Below are 24,196 nucleotides of genomic sequence, written 5' to 3' on the forward strand. Positions count from 1 at the left end.
GTCCTGCCTTGAGTGAAGGGGACTGGACTAGAAGACCTCTCGAGGTCCCTTCCAGTCCTACAATTCTATGAAGAGCTCAGCTGGATTGGATTTAATCTTTCTTCCTGTGTAACTCAGGGCTTTGTTCAAATGGGTTTGGAGTATTGCACCAGTTGCTGTAGTTATACTTAGTTCTTATTAGGGCTGTCAATTAATCGCAGTTAATGCATGCGATCAATGCAAAACAAATTAACTAGATTAAAAAGAACACTTACAATTAATCGCACTGTAAAAAAGATAAACAAAAGAAATAGTGTTTTCAGTTCACCTCATACAAGTCCAGTCAGTCCTACTTCTTGTTCAGCCAATTGCTAAGACAAACAAATTTGTTCATATTTACAGGAAATAACCCTGCCCGCTTCTTATTTACAATGGCACCTGAAAGTGAGAACAGGCATTCGCATGGCACTGTTGTAGCCAGTGTTGCAAGGTATTTACGTGCCAGATATGCTAAACATTCATATGCCCCTTCATGCTTCGACTTATAGGCTCTAAAGTTTAGGCCCCATTGTTTTGGTTTTGACTGCAGTTATGTAAAAAAAGAAAAATCTACCTTTGTAAGTTGCACTTTCACAATAAAGAGATTGCACGACAGTACTTGTATGTTTCGTTCCCCTCATACCATTTCTTTTATCTTTTTTTACAGTGCAAATATTTGTAATAAAAAATAATATAAAGTGAGCGGTCTACACTTTGTATTCTGTGTTGTAATGAAATCCATGTATTTGAAAATCACGCAGGTCGCCTGATTCCCAGCCCAGGGCCCTCATCGCTGGATCTAACTTGTCACTCACCAGATCCTGCATCAATCTGCTCACAGTGGGTCCCAGCTGAGCAAAAAAGGGTTGGGAGATGGTCTTCCAAACCAAGCCCCTACCTTACCCTGCAGCCTCCACTCCCAATGGAGATCTCGCTTTAGGACTGCAGAATCCACTTGTGCAACGTTACAACCTTCCCCAGTGACGAGTGACACAGCAGTGCAAGACAGGGTTGCTGTATTTATTGGGACCAAGCAATAGTTTATTCTACAATGTGAATACAAGGCGTTAAAGACACAAAGTGGGGCTTGATTCACTCCTGTTTCCACGGTGAGATAAGATATTTATTAGACCCTTCCACTGTGCATTGTTTTAAAGACCCAGGCAGAACCTAGTACACTTTCTGGGGCTACAAATAACAAGTTACAGATCAGAAGCCAGGACAGAGCCTGTCTGAATATTACATCTTCTAAACTTCCCGACAGCTCCCAGGCTTCAGGAATCTAGCTAGTCAATCTTCTATAGCAGACACAGCTGGGCACTAACTAAACTGGCGTGAGAAATGTGCTGAAGGCTTTGATCCTAAGCCCACCGACCTCCGTGGAAATGTTCCCAGGAGCACACAGAAGCAGAAGAGAACCCAGCTTGACACTCAGATCCCAGTGGGAATTTGTGGAGCTGGCGATTAGAGGAGGAAAGAAAAAACCCAAAGCAATATATTCTTCTTATCGCAAATTGAACCGTTTGAGCTGGAGTCATTGAGCCACAACAAGCATGGATTCCCCCCCTCCCCAAAAACAAACACACAGACACACACAGACACACACACACGGCCAGTCACGTGTCAGAGCAGAACCACACTTCAAGGCTGCGGCAGCCTGGGTTCATTAACTGGCTACCTCCTGATCACAGAATTGCACCTATAACAGACTATGAGCAAGATCTCAGCTGGCAGGCCAGGAAGGCAGGGACTGGCTTCGGTGTCTCTAGGAGTGCCCTTGATTTCCCTCCCAGACAGCTACATGGGACAGTCTATACAATAGCTGCACACAGCTCACTCCGCAGCCTGTCTGTCCTGCTCCAGCATCACATGGAGCTGGACCCTAGAGGACAAGTCAACCCCCCTCCGAGCACCCTGCAGCAATCCCAGCCTGGCCCTGCGGCAGGATCCCCAGCATGACAGTGCCCTGTGCTAGTCCCGTGCCACTGGGCTAGTCCCCTGCTCAGACATGCTTCAAATAAATCATCTGGCCCTTGCTCTCTCTCTCTCCCTTTCCACTGTGACCCAGGCAGCACTCGATCAAACAAACAATCGCTGTCAGTCAGCTGCCTCATTGCACCCAAGAGGGGGGAGCACGTCAGTGGTGGGCACAGTGGGTGGAGGTATTTTCTCCGGGACTCTATATTCAAGTTGCAGGGGCCCAGTTTGTAACACCCAAGGACTTGACATAAACATTGACTCAAAGTAAAAGAAACCTAGCTGGTGCTACAGCCCATCTGCCTAATGACTGGGCGGGGAGCTCGGCTACTCAGGCATTGCTCTCTATCAAAGCAGCTGCCTGGTGGACCAGGAGCCTGACTGGACCATCAACCATGCTTCAACCCCCACCCCGTGTGGGAGAGGCAGCGAGCTCCCTGCTTGCTTGAGCTGGGGCACAAGCCAGCAGGAGCAGCATACAACATGCTTTGGGATCCTTCGGCTGCACTAGACGTGATGGGCGTGGCTGTTATTGCTTGGCTCCAGGCCGCCGTGCAAACGTTGCCCTGAGCTGCTAGAGGCTGGGGCCGGAGTCGGCTTCCTCTGCTGGACGGGAACTCGGGTCCTCTGGCTCTCCAGCTCGGTCCCCCTCCCCGAGAGACATCTTGTGCTGGGGGCCAAGGGAGAGCTCCTCGGGGTAGGGCTGGGGGTCGTTCCCGGCAGCCCCGTCCTGGTGCACCATCACTTGGGCCGGGGAGCCCGGGCCGGAGCTGCCCGAGGCCTGGCTGAAGTTCTGGAAGTTGTCCTGGACCCGCAGGATGTATCTGTGCAGCGGGCTGGCCCCGTCCAGAGGGCTGGCGGGGGCAGGGCGGGCAGGCGGGCTGTGATGCAGGCACTTCACCTCCGCGTGCAGGCGCGACACCGACTTGTTCAGCTCGGTGATACGGTTCCCCAGGTCTGGGAACGAAGCACAGGCACGGCCAGGTGAGCGCAGGGCTATGGGGAGAGCCCGCCCGCCTTGCACCCACCGCAGCCCACTGGTAACCATCACGCCCGCTCGGCAAGCGGCATCCTTGTGCATCTCGCCTGGGGGCAGCCCCAGGAGCAAGGCTGGCTTACTGGCCCGATTCTGATCTCAGCTACGCAGGGGTAACTCTGGAGTCACTCCACTGAGCTCAACGCAACGGCTCTGCTTTTACACTGGTGTAACTGGAGTCACTCCACTGAGCTCTGCTTTTACACTGGTGTAACTGGAGTCACTCCACTGAGCTCTGCTTTTACACTGGTGTAACTGGGAGCCTGGTACAGATTACATCCGTTTCTAAATACTGGAAACATTGTCTCTCTTAGGGCTCAAGAGCATTCATCAGATTCAAGGATCCCCATCTCTGCCCTTAGACACACCCACATGTGGAGCCAGTTCTTGGGGTGGATGAGCAGCGTGGGCACGTTGGGTTCCAACTTCCAGGTGCCCCTGTCCTTCTACCACATGGGTCATCCACATGGACCTTCTGCAGCATAGCACAGACCATTACTGCCTGAGCTAAAGGAGTAACTCCACTAAATGGCAGCAGTAGTAGGCAGTTATCCTTCAGGGAAATGGCCACTAGAAGGGGACGTGGCCCACACTTTGCTGACATGTGACACCTGCTTCTTCCTGACCCTCATCCTGCCCGCTTCTTCCCTCTATTTCTCCTTCCCTCCCTTCCCCACTGTATTATGGAGTCCCAGTCAAGTCCTCCTCATTTGCCAGAGTGGAGGGGGCTCTCCAGAGCTACCAGATAGAGTCACAGAGTTTAAGGCCAGAAAGGACCCTAGATCGTCCAGTGTGAGCTGCCGTGTATCACAGGCCACAGCCCCTCCCAGCAGCCAGACGCTAAGCCCAGCAACCGAATGAGACTGGAGTATCACAGCCCACAGCAGACTAGGCTCGACGTGCCACGGGCAGAGAACAGGAGGGCCCGCGGTTCACCAGTGCCCAAGGCCCCTCACAGTGGCAGGGTTACCTTTCCGCCTGCTCTCCTCAAACTCCCGCCTGGCCGTGTCGACGTAGCGCTGCACCAGAGCCTTGATGACCTGCAGCCGATAGGTACGGCGGCTCTCCCCGCCCAGGCCGATGTCCTCCAGGGCGGTGTTAACCTGAAGAGGGTGGGAAACAGGGTTACGTGGGCGCTGGGTACCAGCACGGCTTAGCATTTACCTGGCATCTTGCAACGCCGGGGGGCTCGCTCGCCCTCTTCAAGCAACCATTTTACAGTCCAGGACACGACTGGAAAAGAAGTTTGCCATGGACTCCAGGGGAGCACAAGGCTGAGGATAAAGCAGTCTCATTGCCCAGGTAACTTTCCCCAGGGCTCGGTCTGCAGACAGACAAGGAACTTACGATGGTGGGAATCGGGGGGTAATCCGGTTGTCTCTTGGGTTTGGAGCAGCAAATGAACCGGAAGATGCCCCTGGGGAATGCAAAAGGACACATGTCATCGGAAAGTACAGCCAGCCCTGGGGATGCTACGTTAAAATCTGAATCCAGGTCCAAAGGGATCCAAAATCTGGGGGAGTCTGGAGCCGGTTTCTGGTTCTGGCCCAATGGAGAGATGAGTCCTAGCCACAATGTTCAGATCCAAACCATTCCAGGATTCAGGTTCAGGCCCATCACCCTTCAGAAGAGATTTTATCCCCTAACTTTTAACCTTGACAGCTACCAAGCCGCAGATCTGAGACGGTCTGCTAGCCCCAGCTGCACTGCGGCCAACAAGCCATGAGGACTAGAGCCCACGGGAACAAGCTTCACTCCGCAGTGAGTCTTTTCAGTGAGTGCTGGGCGCTGGGCTGCAAATAGGAGCCTTTTAGCGACTGCCTCTGTGTTAGGATTGCCACCTTTCTAATTGCTGGTAACCGGCCCCCCAAGGCCCTGCTCACCTCATCCCTTGAGGCCCCACCCCTTCTCCACCTCTTCTCCTAAGGCCACATCCCTGCCCCTCCTCTTCCCCCAAGGCCCTGCCCACCTCATCCCTTGAGACCCCGCCCCTTCTCCACCTCTTCCCCCAAGGTCCCGCCCCAACGCTCACTCCTCTCCCGCCCCCCCACATCCCAGTCAATTGGTAGATCATCTCAAGTTGCTGCCTGCAGGTAGGTGGTGGCCCCAGCTGAGCAGGGGCTGGCATGGGTTAACAACCTGGCGCCTCCCCCCACCCCGCGGTAACCGGACTTTTGGTTCGGTGCCCTTTAGGGTTGCCAGGTCCCCTTTCGGACCTGACTTTCCGCCGAGCACTTGGCAACCCTAAACGGCACCCAGACCCAGAAGCCAAAAACCGGATCGTCCGGGTAAAACTCGGATGGGTGGCAGCTCTACTCTGTGTCTCTAACGTAGGCAAGAGCCAGTGGGAGGCAGCAGTGTTTTCCGTTATCAATGCAGCCAATGCTTTCTTCTCTGGCTGCATGGGGACGTGGGCGCTGAAACATACAACGGAACCGGCATGCTCGGTAGAGCGCAGACAGACAGACAGGGCCAAAGTCACCCCGAGGGCAGCTCTCGGGGAGTCAGCCCGCAGCATGGCACAGTTCATTCGCTCAGTCACAGCCAGTGGGGGGAGGAGGTGACATTGGCGAGCCCGATGCAGGACTGACACCACGTCCGGTGCTGGCTTCCACATTTTAAACAGGACGTTGGAAAATCGGAGAGGGTGCAGAAACAGCACAAAAATGATTCAGGGATTGGAGAAAACGGCTCACCATGAGATAAAGAGCTCGCTCTGATTTTAGCTTGTCAAAGAGAAGGAGGGGAGGTGACATGATTGCAGTGTATAGCTACCTTCACAGGGAGGAAATACCAGGTAGAAAAGGGGTCTTTAATCTAGACAGAAAAAGAACCAATGGCTGGAAACTAAAACCAGACCAAATCAAATTAGCAATAAGGCCCAAACGTTTAACAGTGCGGCTGATTAACCATTGGAACAAACTCCCAAGGGAAGTGGCAGATTCTCGGTCTCATGATGATTGTCTTCCAATGGGACCAGATCCCTTTCTGGAAGATGCTTTAGTGAAACACAAGTTATTGGGCTCGGTACAGGGGTAACTGGGTGAAAGCCTCTGCCTTGTGCCATACAGCAGAGTCAACGACCGGTCCGTGGCCCGGCACCAGTCCCTGAGATTTCCCTGACACACGGCAGCAAGCCCGTCCTGGGTATCGAAAAGGTCAAGAAACACTGCCCTACAGGAGTCAGACTAGATGATCTAATGATCCCTTCTGGCCTTCAAATCTAGTAATATCTGAATCATCTCCCTTAACCCGCTGCATCAAGGGAGAAGCTTTTCCTTTGTGGAACACTCCAGCGTTCCCTGCATTAGTTCCTTTCTCCAAACCTGTCTAGGTCTCCTCAGGAGAACGGGTTGACAAACCGCTAGGTACGTTTGGAGAAACATTTCAGAAGAAAAACAATTATTTACTTGAAATCATTCATGAAAACTTTCCAAATGTTCCACTTTAATGTTTTCCCCACCCTTTTGCCACTGAAATGAGGAGGAAAGGGAGAGAAAGAAGGAAAAACCAGACAGCAAAAAACCAAAACATTTTCAGTTTTCAGGGTTTTTTGGGTCAGAAATAATCTGAAAAACTTCTACAAAAATAACCCACCATAATATTTTCCTCACAACTTGTCATAGTTTTAAAAAAAAAGGGCATTTTTGGTTGAAAATAGATTTGAACAAAACCAGTTCAGCCAGCTCGGCTCAGAAGTGACTCTCTTTGCAAAGCAGTTGATCCCCAGAACGTGAAACGCCAGTGGCTAGATGGCCTGGTATCTAGGGCCCTGGATGAGCACTCAAGAGATGTGGGTTCAAGTCCCTACTCCACCACAGACTGCCTGTGTGACCTTGGGCAAGTTACTTTGTGCCTTAGTTTCCCACCCGTACAATGGGGATTATCCTGGCTCGTGAGGCTGAGCTGACGAACATCTCTGAGCTGCTCGTGTACTAGAGTGACTCGTTGCCGTGGCGCGGACGTCACCTGACTGCGTAGAAGAGGGACTTTGGCGTGGGAACGATGTTAAATGGTACAGGAAGCGTCAGGCCCTCCCTGAAGTAGGACAGGTAGAGCTTGGAGCGGGCGAACTTCCACTCCACGTCCGCATCGTCCTGCAAAGCAAACGGGGGGGAAAGCAGGTTGCGATCTACACTGGGGCCTCCTGCGTTGGGCGGCCATCAGAGACCTTTGGGGCCTCATGTGATCTTCCCACCCGCTTTCTAGAAGCCCCATGGTCGCCCCCATTCCCTCAGAGCACAGCCAGCTGGTCGGTCTCATGACCTGCCCTCTCCCCTCCACTTTGGTGCCATATAACGGGTGAAATTGTATTGAACAGCATTGGCACATGCAGGGGAGAGGGACAACTCTCACCAGGGAGAGCTGTGGGGCTGAGGCTCTGGGACGGAGGCCGGCTCGGTTCCTGGGCACTAGCTGCCCTGTGGGGCGGAACTCAACGAGATCACAGGTGTGGCGCTAGCTGGTGCAACACCTGGGCATCCCCAGTTGGCGGGTGGGGCCTGATCCACTTAAGGAGAGCACCCAGGGACCCTTCCCCAGCATGCACCAGCCATTGGTCTGCAGCCGGGCCAGGCAGGAGCAGGCTTGCTCAGGGACGGTGAACAGGAACGTACTTGCAAGCCAAAGGACACATGCTAGGCCCAGTGGGGAAGCTGGCATCACTGCAAAAGCAAGAGCTGTGACCGGTGCAGGGTCGTCAGCAGAGGGACTCATATGGACCTGCTGCACAGAGGGGAATTTCACCCTTGTACGCAAAGGGCCTCCAGTGCATGTGTAAGGGAGAAATGCAGCCACTTCTGGGGTGGGGCACCACAGCCCTCTCGACAGCGCATAGGAATACGACAAACAACAGGGACTGCATTTTGATGGGGCCTTGGGGAGGAGGAAGGAGGGAGATTTAGGGGAGGCTGAGTGGAATTGCCCAATTGCTGGTTATTTTAACAGCGCGAGGACTGCCAGGGAGAAGAGAAGCTGCGGAAGAGGAGGCCTATTCCCCAAGGTGTCACTCTGCTTCAGGGCGGGGCCCGGGGTGCAGGCGCACTCTGGCGGGGCTCCCAGCGGCCCTCACCTCGATCTTCTGGAAGGAGTTGGTGATCATGGCGATGAGCATGTTGAGAAGGACGATGACCATGATGATGGTGAAGATCCCATAGAGCGCCCACCCCACAAACTCCGCCAGGGCATACTGGGGCATGTCCACCACACTGTACTCCTCCATCCCGAACATGGTCCAGAACAGGAACTGGAACGTCTCATTGAAGCTGACAGAAAGGGGGCAGCAAAGAGTGGGGCCTGGTTACAAGCCGGGCATGCCCCACCCTAACAAGTGTACGAGACAGCCCCAATCCTGACCCCACTGACATCAACAGCAGCTCCCCAGGTGATGCAGGATTGGCCTGTGTGTCCACTAGATCTTCCTGGGCAAGTCCTAACTTCTACAGGACCCTTCAGAAGACACTTGCCAGCACCCACCTGGGCCCCCAGGAAGGTTTGCTTGAGATGCAACCTATATTTTCACCCCATTATTCCTTGTTAAATCCCCACCAGCGCCCCACACAACCCCGCTCCCTCCCGAAGTGCCCGGACATCCCAAACACTTGATCACATCCCCTCTGAGTCCTCATCACCATCTTCAGCTCCTTTCATTCTCCCCATAGACCACTCCCCACAGGGTTCCTCGGAATCCCCTTCTACCAATAAACCGTGCTTCCCAATTCCACCACAGGCTTCATCAGCAGAGCACCCCAAAGTGCTGCCCCACGGCTCCCCGCTCACGCTACAACCCCCGTTCACGTCGCTGGCGTGTGCCCAGAGAGGGGCCAGGGAATCGCCTGGATAGGGCAGGGACCTTTGACCCTTTCTCTCAGCCTCAGGCATCGCGATGCAAAGCATCTGGCCCAGCCGGGAGGCCCTGGGAGAGCCCTGGATGCGCGAGGCCGTACTTCCCCAGCCGCTGGGACTCCCGGTAGTAAACGTAGGTGTTGTTGAGTCCGCACAGGAACGCGGTGAGAATGATCATGAGGATGAACATGAACCTGTGGGGGGAAAGCCCAGAGAAGAGATCAGAGAGGCAGGGAGCCACGGGGCCTGACCTAGAGGACCCTAGTCTGATAAGCCCTGTTCATCGTGGGGATGTGTCCAGTGCACAAACCCACCACTGCCCCGACCCCCAGCACCGCCACAGTCTCAGCCAGCCAATTACCCCCCTCACCCTTTGGTACGTTGACACTATGGAGACTGTGCCGGCATACATAAGAACGGCCAGAGTGGGTCAGACCAAAGGTCCACCTAACCCAGTATCCTGTCTTCCGACAGTGGCCAATGCCAGGTGCCCCAGAGGGAATGAACAGAACAGGTAAATCATCCAGTGATCCATCCCCTGTCGCTCATTCCCGGCTTCTGGCAAACAGAGGCTATGCATGCCATCCCTACCCATCCTGGCTAATAGCCATTGATGGACCTATCCTCCATGAATTTATCTAGTTCCTTTTTGAGCCCTGGTATAGTCTTGGCCTTCACAACTGTTAGGGGGCTTTCCCTTCAGCCCCTCCTCTGGTTCTTGTCATGCAGACAGAAAGCAGAAGACCAGAAGTCCGAAGTTCAGACAATACGATGTTTATTGGGGTTAGTTCCAAGAAAGCATGTCCAGAGTTCTGTGCATTGGGTGAAGAAATACTTCCTTTTGTTTGTTTTAAACCTGCTTCCTATTCATTTCATTTGGTGATCCCTAGTTCTTGTGTTATGAGAAAGGGTAAATAACACTTCCTGATTTACTTTCTCCACACCAGTCATGGTTGTATAGACCTCTATCATATCCCTGCTTAGTCGTCTCTTTTCCAAGCTGAAAAGTCCCAGTCTTATTAATCTCTCCTCATATGGCAGCCGTTCCATACCCCTCATAATTTTGGTTGCCCTTTTCTGAACCTTTTCCAATTCTAATATATCTTTTTTGAGATGGGGCGACCACATCTGCACGCAGTATTCAAGAGGTGGGTGTACCATGGATTTATATTAGGGCTGTCAAGCAATTAAAAAAAAATAGATTGTGATTAATCGTGCAATAAAAAAAAAATCACAATTAACATTAATAATAGAATCCTGTCAAATAATAATAGAATCCCATTTATTTAAATATTTTGGGTGTTTTCTACATTTTCAAATATATTGATTTCAGTTACAATACAGAATACAAAGTGTACAATGTTCACTCTATATTTTTATTACAAATATTTGCACTGTAAAAAACAAAAGAAATAGTATTTTTCAATTCACCTCATACAAGTACTGTCGGGCAATCTCTTTATCATGAAAGTTGAACCTACAAATGTAGAATTATGTACAAAAAAACCCTGCATTCAAAAATAAAACAATGGAAAACTTTAGAGCCTACAAGTCTACTCAGTCCTACTTCTTGTTCAGCCAATCGCTCAGATAGGCCAGTTTGTTTACATTTGCAGAAGGTAATGCTGCCTGCTTCTTGTTTACAATGTCGTCCGATAGTGAGAACAGGCGTTCGCATGGCGCTATTATAGCTGGTGTCGCAAAATATTTACATGCCAGATGTGCTAAAGATTCACGTGTCCCTTGATGTTTCAACCATCATTCCAGAGGACATGCGTTCATGCTGATGACGGATTCCGCTTGGTAACGATCCAAAGCAGTGCAGACCAATGCACGTTAATTTTCATCATCATGAGTCAGATGCCACCAGCAGAAGGTTGATTTTCTTTTTTGGTGGTTTGGGTTCTGTAGTTTCCGCATCTTTGGGTCGAATGCTGTAGCTATCTTAAAAATTTCACATTGGTATCTTCTTTGCATTTTGTCAAATTTGCAGTGAAAGTGTTCTTAAAATGAACAACAACATGTGCTGGGTCATCATCGGAGACTGCTATAACATGAAATATATGGAAGAATGCGAGTAAAACAGAGCAAGGGACATAATTCTCCCCCAAGTTCAGTCACAAATTTAATTAACGCATTATTTTTTTAACAAGCATCATCAGCATAGACGTATATCCTCTGGAACAATGGCCAAAGCATGGAGAGGCATATGAATCTTAAGCACATCTGGCACGTAAATATCTTGCGATGCCAGCTACAACAATGCCATGTGAATGTCTGTTCTCACTTTCAGGTCACATTGTAATTAAGAAGTGGGCAGCATTATCTCCCGTAAATGTAAACAAACTTGTTTATCTGAGCGATTGGCTGAACAAGAAGTAGGACTGAGTGGACTTGTAGGCTCTAAAGTTTTACCTTGGTTTCTTTTTGAGTGCAGTTATGTAACAAAAAAAACTCCTACATTTGTAACTTGCACTTTCACGATAACCAGATTGCACGACAGCACTTGTATGAGGTGAATTGAAAAATGTATTTTCTTTTGTTTATCGTTTTTACAGTGCAAATATTTGTCATCAAAAATAATACAAAGTGAGGGGTGTACAGTTTGTATTCTGTGTTGTAATTGAAATCCATATATTTAAAAATATAGAAAAACCATCCAAAAATATTTAATAAATTTCAATTGGTATTCTAGTGTTTAACAGTGTGATTAATCGCGATTAATTTTTTTAATCACGATTAATTTTTCTGAGTTAATCACGTGAGTTAACAGCGATTAATTGACAGCTCTAATTTATATAGAGGCAATATGATATTTTCTGTCCTATTATCTACCCCTTTCTTAACGAGTGCCAACGTTCTGTTCGCTTTTTTGATTGCCGCTGCACTCTGAGTGGATGATTTCAGAGAATTGTCCACAATGACTCCAAGATCTTTCATGAGTGGGAACAGCTAGTTTAGACCCTACGCCACCGCAGCTCTGCCAGCATAACCCTACAGTGGAGATGAGGCTGTCAGCCACGGAAGGGGTTTTCCCTCGCCCGTAGTAACACTGCTTCCACGAGCGTTCTTCCCTGGACCTAGGTGGACCTGTGCCCGGGGGTAGGCTGGCACAGGGGTCTCGGTCAGGGGGGTGGGGTTTTTTTTTCACACCCCGGGTTTTGATGTAGCTACGGCAATCTAAGTGTAGACCAAGCCGCGGACGTGGATCCACAGGGACGGGGCTAAGACATCCTGCCAGAGCAACATGCAAGGCAGCTGCCAGTGGATAATACGGGGTGCTAGCCCCCTAGCTCATTCCCCCAGGACACCCCGATAGCCAGGTGGAGGGACATGTCCCCCGCGTGACCTCAGGCTGTGAGGGGCTCGCACAGCAAAGCGAACGCTGCATTCTGCTGGGCCTCTCCAGTCCTATTCCGATCCTCAGCCTGTGCCTGTCCCCGTAGCATCGTAGCATGGGCCAGCAGCGCGCACCGCCAGCGGCCTGCGCTAGATACGCCGGGGGAGGGGGAGGGCCTCCTCTCTGGGCCTGGCTCGTGACATCAGCGAGAGCAGACGGAGCTTAGCACCACATTACTGGGAGGCATTCACGCACCGCGGCCTAGACCCACCATCTGGCTCCATTTAGGGATGGTCTGATGGGGCCGCAGGGTGGGAGGCGACCCCAAGGTGGCGGGGGTGGAGGGGATTCAGCCCCTACCGGATCATGTCGTCGATCATCTTCCCGATGGAGATCTGCAGGGTGCCCAGGGACTCGTGGGCGGGGAGGATGTAGGCCAGGCGGGTGAAGCTCAGCATGCTGGTCACCGCAAACAGCACCTCGGCGACGAACTGGGGGTCTTCGGGCTGCCACTCGTGCCGTCCTGCACACGGGGAGAGGAACCTCAGAGACACAGGGCCGGAAAGGTGGGGGGACCTTCATTGTGTGGCCTAGTGGATAGGGTGTGGGGACTGAGGGCTATTCCTGGCTCCGTCACTGGCCTGCTGAGTGAGTCCTTGTCCTGCCCCATGCCTCAGTTTCCCCATCGGTAAAATGAGGATAATGACACCGACTTGCCATATAAAAGTGCCTATAATTGTCATTGAGCCAGTAACTTGCGGCTGAACATGCTGCTTGGGGTCTGGAAGGCTCCGGAGGGAGGAAAAGGTCCGGCTGTGAGCTGGAAAGGGAAATCTTTCAAAGCAGGGTATGCGGAGGTTTCACAGAGGGGATGGCTCGGCTCGGGGGGGAACGGGGGGGCGGGGGGAAATGATCCAAAGCCGGTGGCAAAACCGCTGTCCCTGCCAGCACTGACAGGCCTCCTTGTTGGTAAGAGGCCAAGGAGCGAATAGGCCACAGAGAGCTCCTGTCCCCCGGAGAGAGGTTTGTCTGCGGGGCAAGGCCAAGGCCCATCAGTGGGGCAGGGTGGGGTGAAGCAAGGCCATGCAGTGCCCATTCTGGGGACGAATGTGTAGCACTAGCCATGCCGAGCGGGAGGAGCGGGGCCGGGCCAGCAGCTGGAGGGGGCGGAGGGAGGCCGAGATTAAAGCCGGGGCGCCCCAGCCGCGGCTGCTCACTGGCTCTGGTGAAGTAGTAGCACCCCGGCGAGGAAGGGGCGTCCAGGCAGTGCAGGTGGCCCCTCACGGCGACCAGCACCCGCAGCGTGAAGGAGGCCAGGTACAGGCTGAGGATGACGATGTCCAGGTAGTTCCACAAATCCAGGAGGTAGCTGCGCAGCCCCTCGATCCACACCTCCTTGCACTCGTACCAGAAGAAGCCTGACCGGGGTGGGGGGGCAAAGCGTGAGCACCAAGCCCCCTCTGGCAGATACCTCCCGAGGGGGTGGGTTGGATTCAGCCTCTGGGCAGAGCTTCCCCCTCTGCAAATCGGGGAGGGGGGGAGGAGGAATCATCCTTCCTTCTTCCCCCTCTTGTCTGCCTTGCCTCTCTGCCCCGTCAGCTCCCCCGGGCAGCGTGTTCGTACAGCACCCAGCACAGCGGGCTCCTGATCGCAGCTGGGACCTCCACGATAAAAGTCATGACGACCCCTAGCGACGACCCCATACGCCCCCCTCCAAATTCTCTTTCCCCTTCTGGGGATTCGCACCCTGGAGAGATCTGCAGGCCACTCCCAGACCCTAGACCGACCCAGCGCTCAGCCTTGCCCCCATGGGGAGGGTTTCACCATTGACTGCAATGGATGCAGCATCCGGCCCTTCGTTCTCTTATCCCATCCCCACGGATCGACGCCTCCGGCCCTTTCACCCCCATCCCTGCTCTTCTCTGAATCCCCTCCCGCCGCCTGCATCCAGCCACCCTTTGGGCACCGGGCTGAAAAACAAAAACAACCCCGGGAGCAGGTAGCCTGCAGCAGGCGATCACTTCTGGTGCTCACAGGCGGATTCCGACCCTCGGGGCTCAGCTCAGCCGGTTCCAATGGGAGAGTGCGGCTCCCTTCAGAGCTAATTGATTATCGCATCATACCACGGCCAGGGAAACCATCCACCCAACTCATTCCTGTCGAGCCAGCTCCACCCAGCTGTTCTCTCTTCCCCAGAGCCCTGGGGCCCTGCACGTACAGACAGTGTCGCCTGCAGGAGGCTGATTTCCCTCCCCAGGTCTATCTGCCCTGAAACCTCCTGTCTACGTAGGAGCTGAGAAAACTTAGGGACACAAAGCCCTTCGAGGGGCTGGATTTGGAACTGAAGATTATTAACAGCAGCTGCCTCTGTGCTGGCTTCAGCGCGGTCAGTGAGAGGTCTCGGTCCAGTCCCAGGCAGGCGCATGTCCCCCTAGGAACCGCCACAGGCCCCGTGCTGGCCGGCTCAGCAGAGGCAGCAAAAATTCGATCAACCGTGGAGAGGGAAACCCCCTTCACGGCTCTTGAATCGGCCCCCGCTACTACACATTGGGATTCAGGGGTGAGGTGGGGGGCTGCGCCCAGAGGGATTCAGAGGTGGGGGAGCTGCGCCCATAGACATTTGGGGGGAACTGCGCCCAGAGGGATTCAGAGGCAGGGGGGCTGTGCCCAGAGGGATTCAGAGGTGGGGGAGCTGCGTCCATAGACATTCGGGGGGAGCTGCGCCCAGAGGGATTGGGGGGTGGCAGTGCCTAGAGGGATTGGGGGAGCGGGGGGGCTGCTCCCAGAGGGTGGGATTCCCTGGGGTGCAGACAGTTGACACAGGGCTTAGACACCCTGCTTAAGACAGCAGCAGCCACCTGCTTCTCCTTGAATCCTGTGCTTTTGTAGCCCCCTGCCAACGCCCCTCCCCGCCAGGCATTCTTCCCGCAACCTACCAGCCACCCAGAGCATGTGCAGGGAGTTCTCCCACAGGGTCTGATTGCGTCCCACGAAGATGTGGTGCTTCTGCTCCAGGACTATGGACTCCGCCAGCAGGAAGATCAGGAACCAGAAGTACGAGGCCGAGTGGAGGAGGAACTTGATCACTGGGATCTTCAGCATTTTGCCAACCTGCCCAGGGATGCACAGGCAGCGTCACGCCTCAGAGCTGCAAAGAGTCCCACACCTGCCAATTCCCGCTTTCTGCAGGGCAGAGGCCCACGGCCCCACACTCATCCTGGCCTGCGCTGGAACCCACGGAGCTCACTGCGGGGGCTGCACAGACGCAGCGACTGCCTCTCCTTGGGCCGTCAGCACCACCACACAGAGCTAACGGAGGGACTCTATTAGCAGACAGCAATAGTAGGCTGTTACCCTAGAGCGAAGCTGCCGCTAGCGGAGGCCACCACGCACGCTTAGCCAGTGTGTTGTGCAAGGATCTCCCCGCGCAGATCGGGGCCCAATTTGCGACATACAATTGAGCGAGGGGGAAGCATAAAACTCCCCCTACGTGAGCATTTGCAGCAGCAAATCTGACATGCTGGAACAATGGAGAATGAACTCAGAAGGGGCACAAATATGGGGGAGTTCAAATTCATGGGATATGGGTGAATAATTCACACCCACACACTGTTGGCTCAGTTCTAGGGAAAGAAATTAGTAGAATTGCAATCAAGTTTCCATGGGCACGTAGGGATTGGCAGCCTGGATAAGACCCAAGGTCTCTCTAGCCAGTCTCTGGTCTCTTGAGGGTCCAGAAGGAGGTGTCAGAACCCTGCAGTAGCAGATGTGGGAGACTCTGCCCCCTTGTTGGGTCCCATCGTGGCCTGGAAGGCTGCTTACCCGCGACTTCGGGGCAATCCAGTACAACAAGCACAGAAGGGGCACGGTCAGGAAGATGGAACAGGAGACAAAGAACTTCCAGAGCGTGTTACTCCCACGCCAGCCTGACAGGTTCCCGCACCAGATGGACGACAGCACTTGTTGGCAGACGGGATGGGCAACAAACTGATCCAGAAGGACACAGGGGGAGGAAGTCAGTCAGGTGGGAACAAAAATATTTATAACCACTGGTAGCTTTCTGTTGCCCCAGCCCTTTCAGCCCAAAAGGTCCCAAAGCCGTACACAGGCACACTGTCTCTAAGGAGCCCTCACCTACCAGTGACATGCAGCCACCTCTGGGGTGGCACATGGTTTAGCTGCTGCATAGCTTCACTAAACAAAAGCTACAGGCATGGGGTGAAGGATGATCCCACATCCAAGTGATATTTAAGGGGGGAATTTAGAGAGGAATGGTGCACCCTGGAACCAGGACTCCAGGGTTCACACCTTGACTCCCGGATGACATCTCATCTGAAAGATTGTGCCTCCAGCACCCCCTAGTCCTCCGCTGGGGTATTGGCTCAGTGCTGCCTAGGGACACCAAAGCCTCCTAGTCTCCTTCCTGGACTCACCCTCTTCTGGTTGTAGTTGACGGCCAGCCGGAGCCGGGCAAGGTTGGGGATGCCCTCCTCGAAGGCCTGGCTGTCCAGCTTCTCCTCCTCCTCGCTGTCCCCCAGGTCATTCAGCACAGCTGTCACCTCGCTCTGGTTACGGCACATCCCCAGCAGCTCGAAGGCGAACTCCTGGCTCAGCAGCTCCAGGCTGAGGTACTCTGGCTGCAGGAGGGAGACAGGTGGGGGGCAAGGGGACAATACCTGAGCAAAGGTCCCATCACCTTCTACTGCTGCAAGGGTTTTCCTTGTGCCCTTTGTCTCTGGTTGGTCATGGCTTTGCCTCCTTTATTCGTGCAGGGGGCTGGACTGGGTGACCTCTCAAGGTCCCTTTCAGCCTTACATTCTATGACTGTATGACCGTAGTCTATAGGGGCCATTTCTGCGGGGCGCCTCCCATAACAGCACAACAAGGGGTGCTCAGAATGAGAGGGCCACACATTTACATATGGACAATTAACCTGTAGAACTCCCTGCTGCAGGGTGGAAGAGAGGCAAATATCTCAGCCAGGTTCAACAGAGGATTCAGCTCCTGTGGATGCCACGATGCACATGTTTGAACATCTCCCTGGAGTAGAATCAGGGGGAAGCAAAAGTCATTTCCCCCTCTCCCCCCGACTCCTGGCTCACACTGGGGAGGGACGATGACTGTGTTAAACCCCCAGGGTCCAAATTCAGAGCTGGTAGAAGCAGGTGTAACTCCACTGAAGTCTAGCATGTTGCACCTGCCTATACCAGATGCCTCTCTTCACTCCCTGGGTCCTGCAGACCCATCACCCCATGGGAGGTGGAACCCTGTATTCTGAGTGCAGCACCGCGGCTACCCGCAGAACAAGGACGGACGGAGAGTGGAACCAAGACCCCAGCCTCAGCATGGAGACTGCAGAGAGCCTCACCTTGAACTCTGGCTCCTTGCAGGAGAGGCGCTGCAGTTCCCGGCTGAGCTTGAAGGCGGTCAGCATGGCATCCTCGCTGGCGATGGAGAGGTAGGCCCGGCTGGCGATGCCCTTGTAGGTGTTGATGCGGAAGAGGGAAAACTTGAGCAGGTCATACGTGCGGCCGTTGCTGCACTCCAGGCAGGTGCAGGAGATCTTGTGCGGTCGGGGGATGGAGTGGCCTTTCCGCACCAGCATGTCCACGATCTCATAGAGGTCCTTCTCGCAGGCCAGGGTGAGCGGCGTCACGCCGGGGGCGAAGCAGGCATTGTCGATGGAGTGGTCGAAGAAGGCCAGGGAGAAGGACTTGATGTCCATCTTGATGCTCTTCTCCTGGTCCAACCGGTCCAGCAGCATCTTCACCACCTGGGGCTGGTTGGTGTCCACGGCGACCAGCAGGGCCTCATGGATCTGGCGGAAGTCGAACTTAACATAGCGCAGCAGGGCCCCGGTGATCTCCCCACTGCCCGTGCGGATGGCCAGGTTGAGGGCTTCCCGCCATGCACGGTCCTCGCCATCGGCCTGCTGCTGCAGGATCCCGTCACTCCCCTGCAGCAGCTGCTGCACCTGCAACAGGTCCCCCTCCTGGATGGCGTCGAGGAGCTCGCTGGGAAACTTCAGCTTCTTGTTGACTATCTCCCTCCAGTTGGGTTGCTGCGAGGGGCAGAGAGTCAGCAGGGCACAGTGGTGGGCAAGCCTCTGTGTAACCCCCAGCTGCAGCCAGGGCTGGGGACCTGGCAGGCTCACAGAAAACAGCGCACCAGCTCCTTGGAAAGGAGCCCACAAGCTGCCAGAACCCTGGCTAGAGCTGGGGCTTGGGCTGCCTGAAAATGGCAAGCTCCTTTCTGCTGAGCAGCTGAGCAAAACTGATGGTCTCATCAGTTTCACACGTGCTCGTCAATAGCAGCCACGGAGGGTCAATTTCACATGCCCTTTCGCAAAGGCCACAGTGTGGGGGTTTAGAAATGGAATTTTTAGGGATCTCCAGGTTGCCAGGAAATTTCAGTAAATTTGCTTTCATTCCAAATTGGAACAAACACCAAAATGCCCTGTGAACCCCAGTCCCTGGAGCGTAGCCAGCTGCACCCAGGTATTCTGAATTCCACCTGCTGCTCTAGCCACTAGAGCACTTTTCCTCCCAGAGAGGAGCCCAGAGGTCCTGAATCTCAGTCGCCTGATTTAGCCATCAGGGCATATCCCTCCTATGAGTAACTAGTAGCATCCTGAGGTCTGCAGGGCGGGTGTTCCTGGAGAACTCGCAGACTCATCTAACCTGGATGTATCTGGCTCTCAGTTATGCTGGAGTGAAGCCAGAGTCGCTCCACTGACGTCTGTGGAATTACTCCAGGGACGTACCTGAGAGCAGAACCCAGCCCCTCCCCACGGCGGTCACTTGGTTGGAGCTACCCAACAATGAATTTGGCTCAAGGATACAGACTGGAGCTTCTGACATCCAGTGGTTCTTTCCCATTTAGGGGGGCCGGGCTGCTGCTGCCAGAGGGAGGCTGGGCTGGCTTGAACTTTCCCTTCTGTCCCGCATACCGTCAGCCCTTGCCACCATGGATTGTTGTTATTTTTTTTAACCTCAGTGCTAAGAGGCCCCCGGTGAGATCCTGGGCCCCCCTGTGCTCGGCGCTGTACATACACACAGCAAGAGCCAGTCCCTGCTTCCAAGAGTTTACAGCTTAAAGGGATAAGACAGAGAGAGGAAGCTGAAGCTTTATTCTTCCCCTTTACAGATGGGGAGAGAGATTAAGGGACGTGCACAAGATCTTGCCCCCACAGCCGAGGCAAACCCCTGTCCAGGGCCTTGCACACAAGACATCAGAACCCGAGTCAGGGAACTGAAATTCCACCAGGTAGCCAGGCCATCACAGGCCTGCTCACCCACCGCGCTCTCTCCTTTTGGACCCAGCAGCTCTTTTCAGACCCAGCCTCACCCCCTTGGCTCCTCGCTGCTGCTCTCTCTGCAGAGCAGCAGCATTGGCAGGAAGCAGAAGTATGTTGGAATGGGGGATGAGAGAGACCTGCTGCTGGCTGGGAACCTCTCTTTCCATTAATCCTCCCCTTCCAGGCTCAGAGGTTGCAGCTCCCTGCTTAACACAACACATGCTGCCTCAGGAGAGATGTGGTGGTGCTAATTACCTGCTGGCTAATTAACTCCCCAGGTTTCATTAAGCACGCCTGATTGAATTCACAGCTTGGATATTTCACAGCACCTCGACTGCATTAGAGCCAAATGGGGCTGGAAACCAGCCAGTGATGCTCTTTAAAGAGAAGAAAAACAAGGTGGAGGCTGGGTGACGGGATCACGAACAGCTGCTCAGAAGGGCCCTGCCAGATGCAGCAACAGCCTGCGGTGGGGAGAACAGCTCAGAAAACGTCTTGCTGGCATTCACAGTGACAAAGATCTGGGTACAGCCCCTCTAGAGACTGGTCCACCTGAAGGATAACAGCCTACCACCACTGCCAGCAAATGGAGTCACTGCTTTAGCTCAAGTGGTAGGGGGCTGTACTATACTGTGGAACTGGTATTCTGAGGTTCAAACCCTGCCGGGTGGATGGGAACAGGTTGTATCATTTGGTTCATATCTAAGTCCCTGTCGTGCCCACTGCCTAAGAATATGTACAAGGAACAGAAGAGGTGAGGGGGAGTGAATTCCATGGGACTATCTGCACCAGGCACCTGATTGTGAGAGTGAGGCTCATCCAATCAGGCAAGAGAAACAATGCTATGTGACTTCAGCACCCAATCAGAACTAACCAACTCAGCTTGGTAATCGAACATTTGCAAGGAACTAGTTGCAAAGGAGCTCTGGCTTGAAAATAATTCAGCCTGTCACACTGGCTAAATGATCAGAGAAGTCAGGAGAGCTAGGTTCAGTTCCCAGCTCTGCATTTCACTCACTAGGTGTTGGGCAAGTCACGTCCCTGTTCTGTGCCTCAGTTTCCTCATCTGTAAAAAGAGGGAAATGAAACTCCGAGAATGTCAGAGATCTAAATGGGCTATAGTAGCGCTATACATAAGTGTGGCATGGGGAGATCATTGTAATTAACTCAGCCTTTAAGGCCAGAAGGATTCACTGTGATCATCTATTCTGACCTCCTGCACATCACAAGCCACAGAACCCCAAACTCTGGCTCAGTTACTGACGTCCTCAAATCATGGTTTAAATAACTTCAAGTTATAGAGAATCCACCATTTACACTAGTTCAAACCAGCAAGTGACACCTGCCCCATGCTGCAGAGAAAGGCGAAACCCCCCCAGGGTGTCTGCCAATCTGACCTGGGGGGAAATTCCTTCCTGACCCCCAATACAGGGATCAGTTAAACCCTGAGCATATGGGCAAGACCCACCAGCCAGACACCTGGGAAACAATTCTCTGTAGTAACTCAGAGCCCTCCCCATCTAGTGTCCCATCACTGGCAGTTGCGGATATTTGCTACTAGCAGTCACCGATGGGCCACGTGCCATTGTAGGCAGTCTTATCAGACCATCCCCTCCATAAACTTCTCACAGCCCTGAACCTCAGTATACCTCATCTCAGTCACTTGCACATGACATACAAGCAGGTCAGTGGGGAAGGACAGAGGTACAGTCTGGGATTGCAATAAAGCATGTCCCATGTTCAGGGGGGCAGCTGCTCAGATGGCTAAGCTGTTGTATCTTTACCTGTCACACAAACAGACAGAGAGAAGTAGCTTTCCTGTTAACCCCAGAGTTTCTGCAGTAGCCGCCGCTTCTTTTGAGTGTGACTGATTAATATTTTCACCTCCGGGGTTTGGTTATTAACAGTAACTAAATACACAGAACAAAACATTTATTTTATATTTCTATAGATGCTCCTGTCCAGATGGACTCCAAAGCACCTTGATGTGTAAGATACAGCATCACTACAATGCAGCCACCTCTGGGGTGGAGGGAAGCAGCTGAGCAGAGCACAGTAAAAATGTGTGCATTGCAGGGTGGGGGATATTTTGAATAAGGGTTCCTGAGCAAATCCCCACCACATAGAAGCATGAATTCAAAGCATGTTACCAATATCAAACCCTTAAAACTCACCCCAGGCCTGGCCAGTAGTTCACTGGCCCCATTTGAGAGATGGGGAGATCAAGGCGCAAAAGAGGCAAATGATTTAGCAGCAGAGATGGGATTAGAAGGCAGGAGTTCCTAGCTCCCAGATCAACTGACTGCACCTCCCTCCCCTTGGGTCCTTAACACCTAGGTGGAACCAGCAGGATCCAGCCACACACTGTGCACTGCCTGGAAGCCAGTACCTCTGCAGCCCCTTGGAAGGATGAAGGGCTGAGCCAGCTGTGATATGATTCAACCCAGGGATTTGAGGGGCCAGACCACGCCTGCTGCAACTCCATTGATGGCTTGGTCTCGTGTGGTCTCAGACTTGGTGCAGAAACCATTGCCCATCCCGGCATCATCCATGCCTCTCTCTTGCCCCACTCCATCTTTTAAATGCCCAAGAGCGCTTCTGTAACTGAACCCCAGGGAAAGCCAAGAGCGCAGGGCAGGGGAACCCAGGATATAATGGGGAGGAGAGGTGGTCCTGGTTCCCCAGCCAACTGCATTCCCCTCATGCCCAGTCCAACTGATTCCTTTGTGCTTCCCAATCCTTTTCCAACTCTCCTGCATGCCCGCCCAGGTCTAAAGTAGGCCTGGCGCAGCTCTGAACAGACCATCAGCTTTTACCAACTCCTCGCCCCAGGGTTCTCCTGCTCCGGTTCCTAGGTCACTGGCCGCTCCACGGAGCTCTACAGCCAGCTGTCGGGTTGTGGGGAAAGCAGAGGGACCCACGAGAGGGCCTCTCACAAAGCACTCTGAAGATCATGCACTAAAGGGCTTCTCAGCCACTGGTCTGTGTGTGCCACCCACGCGCCATAGACAGGGTGAGACCGGAGCCAAGGACCCTCTCTAAGGAGCAGCCCCTCTTAAGTGGCCAGCACCATGCTGTTCAACCTTCCTACTGGGCAACCAATTTTCCCTGCTCCTCCTCGGAGCGTTACCCCACATGTGGCCCCAACACTGCGCTGCGTACAGGACAGGCAGGGCGGGTCTCAGCACGGCAGGGCTGTTACAGAGAGAACTCTGTTACTCACCATGACGCCTTCCATGGCCAGCCCTGGTCAGCAGACCACTCCGCTGCGCCGGTCGCTTCTTGCCTAGAAGCAGCCAGCTGGAGGGAGGGCTGGAGGATGCTCTGGGACCAGGTCACCCGTGGGAGAAGCTTTGGTTCAGAGCCAGTGCCCAAGGCCATTCACATCCACAAAATGAAGTCCCAAACTGTGCCACATCTCAGCCCAGAAAGCTCCAATTCCAGCCCTTCTCCCTCCACCTGGACAGCAGCTGGCGTCTTATTTCCTCCCTCCGTTCACCCTCCAGAGCTCTGGGAAGAGATGAAGTCTTGTTTGTCCCTGGCACGGGTATGACCAGGTAAGAGCAGCAGGACCCACCTGCCCCTTCTCCAGAGAGCAGGGCCGCTCCAGGCACCCAGAGGGCGAAATTAACGAGGGCAGCAGCAACCGCCCTCCCACGCTGCTGCGGGGAAACTACAGGTGTTTTTCTTTGGTTGTTTTTCTTTCCTCTGTCTGTCAGTCACTTTCACACCCTAATCCTTTCCCTGCAGCAAATGAACTCCTTGCTTAGATGCAACAGACCTCTCCGGAGAGTATTAAGAGGATGGGTTTGGCTGCTGGAGTACATCCCTCACATTCGGTATCCGAGTTTCTCTCAGATTCCAAGACCAGAAGGGGTCATTGTGGTCACCTTGTCTGACCCCCTGTACAGCACAGGACAGAAAACTGCCTCTCAATAATTCCTAGAGCAGAGCTTTTAGAAAAACAACCACTATTAATTTTAAAATCGTCAGTAATGGAGAAGCCACCCTGACCCTGGGTAAATTGGTCCAATACACTCACTGTTAAGAATTCACGCCCTGTTTCTGGTCTGAATTTGTCTAGCTTCCATTTCCAGCCATTGGATCATGTTAGACCTTAGGCTGCTGCCAGAGTGAAGAGCCCATTATTAAATATTTGTTCCCCAGGTAGGTACTTATAGATTGTGATCAAGTCGCCCCTCAACCTTCTCTTAGTTGAGCTAAACAGACGCAAGGAGCTCAATCTATCAGTATCAGGCAGGTTTTCTAATCCTTTAATCATTCTTGTGGCTCTTCTCTGGACCCTCTTCAATGTAGCAACATCTTTCTTGAATTGGGGGCACCAGAACCGGACACAGGATTCCAGCAGTGCTCACACAAGTGCCAACCACAGAAGTAAAATAACTTCTCTTCTCCTACTCGAGATTCCCCTGGTTATACATCCTAGGGATTGCATTAGCCTTTCAGGCCACAGCATCGCACTGGGTCCTCATGTTCAGCTGATTATCCACTATGACCCCCAAATCTTTTTCAGAGTCACTGTTTCCCAGGATAGAGTCCCTCAGCCTGGAAGTACGGCCTGCATGCTTTCTTTCTAAATGCAGACATTTAGATGGAGCTTTATTAAATTAACATGGATTGTTTGCTTGTGCCCAGTTCACCAAGCGATCCAGATGTTTCTGTA

The 24,196-nt window shown here is 53.2% G+C and overlaps 1 protein-coding gene across 2 annotated transcripts; it reads right to left on the bottom strand.

Moving 5' to 3' along the window:
* Window positions 1-970: 970 nt before the first annotated feature.
* On the bottom strand, window positions 971-23,663 carry LOC102945523 (short transient receptor potential channel 2). Of its 2 annotated transcripts, XM_043526981.1 has the most exons (13): window positions 22,736-23,663; window positions 17,584-18,276; window positions 16,649-16,852; window positions 16,038-16,202; window positions 15,152-15,326; window positions 13,433-13,633; window positions 12,576-12,738; window positions 8,977-9,069; window positions 8,103-8,295; window positions 7,001-7,128; window positions 4,379-4,448; window positions 4,002-4,134; window positions 971-2,952 (listed from the first exon to the last, which is right to left on the bottom strand). In XM_043526981.1, the coding sequence occupies exons 1-13, from the start codon at window positions 22,748-22,750 to the stop codon at window positions 2,570-2,572; spliced, it is 2,616 nt and encodes an 871-aa protein (XP_043382916.1). In that variant the 5' UTR covers window positions 22,751-23,663; the 3' UTR covers window positions 971-2,569. The 2 variants fall into 2 exon arrangements, with proteins under 2 accessions (XP_043382916.1, XP_037767870.1); XM_037911942.2 differs by lacking the exon at window positions 22,736-23,663 and having other exon boundaries at window positions 17,584-19,339.
* Window positions 23,664-24,196: the final 533 nt, after the last annotated feature.

The sequence above is a fragment of the Chelonia mydas genome, chromosome 1 (genome assembly GCF_015237465.2).
Source record: "Chelonia mydas isolate rCheMyd1 chromosome 1, rCheMyd1.pri.v2, whole genome shotgun sequence".
Taxonomy (NCBI): domain Eukaryota; kingdom Metazoa; phylum Chordata; order Testudines; family Cheloniidae; genus Chelonia; species Chelonia mydas.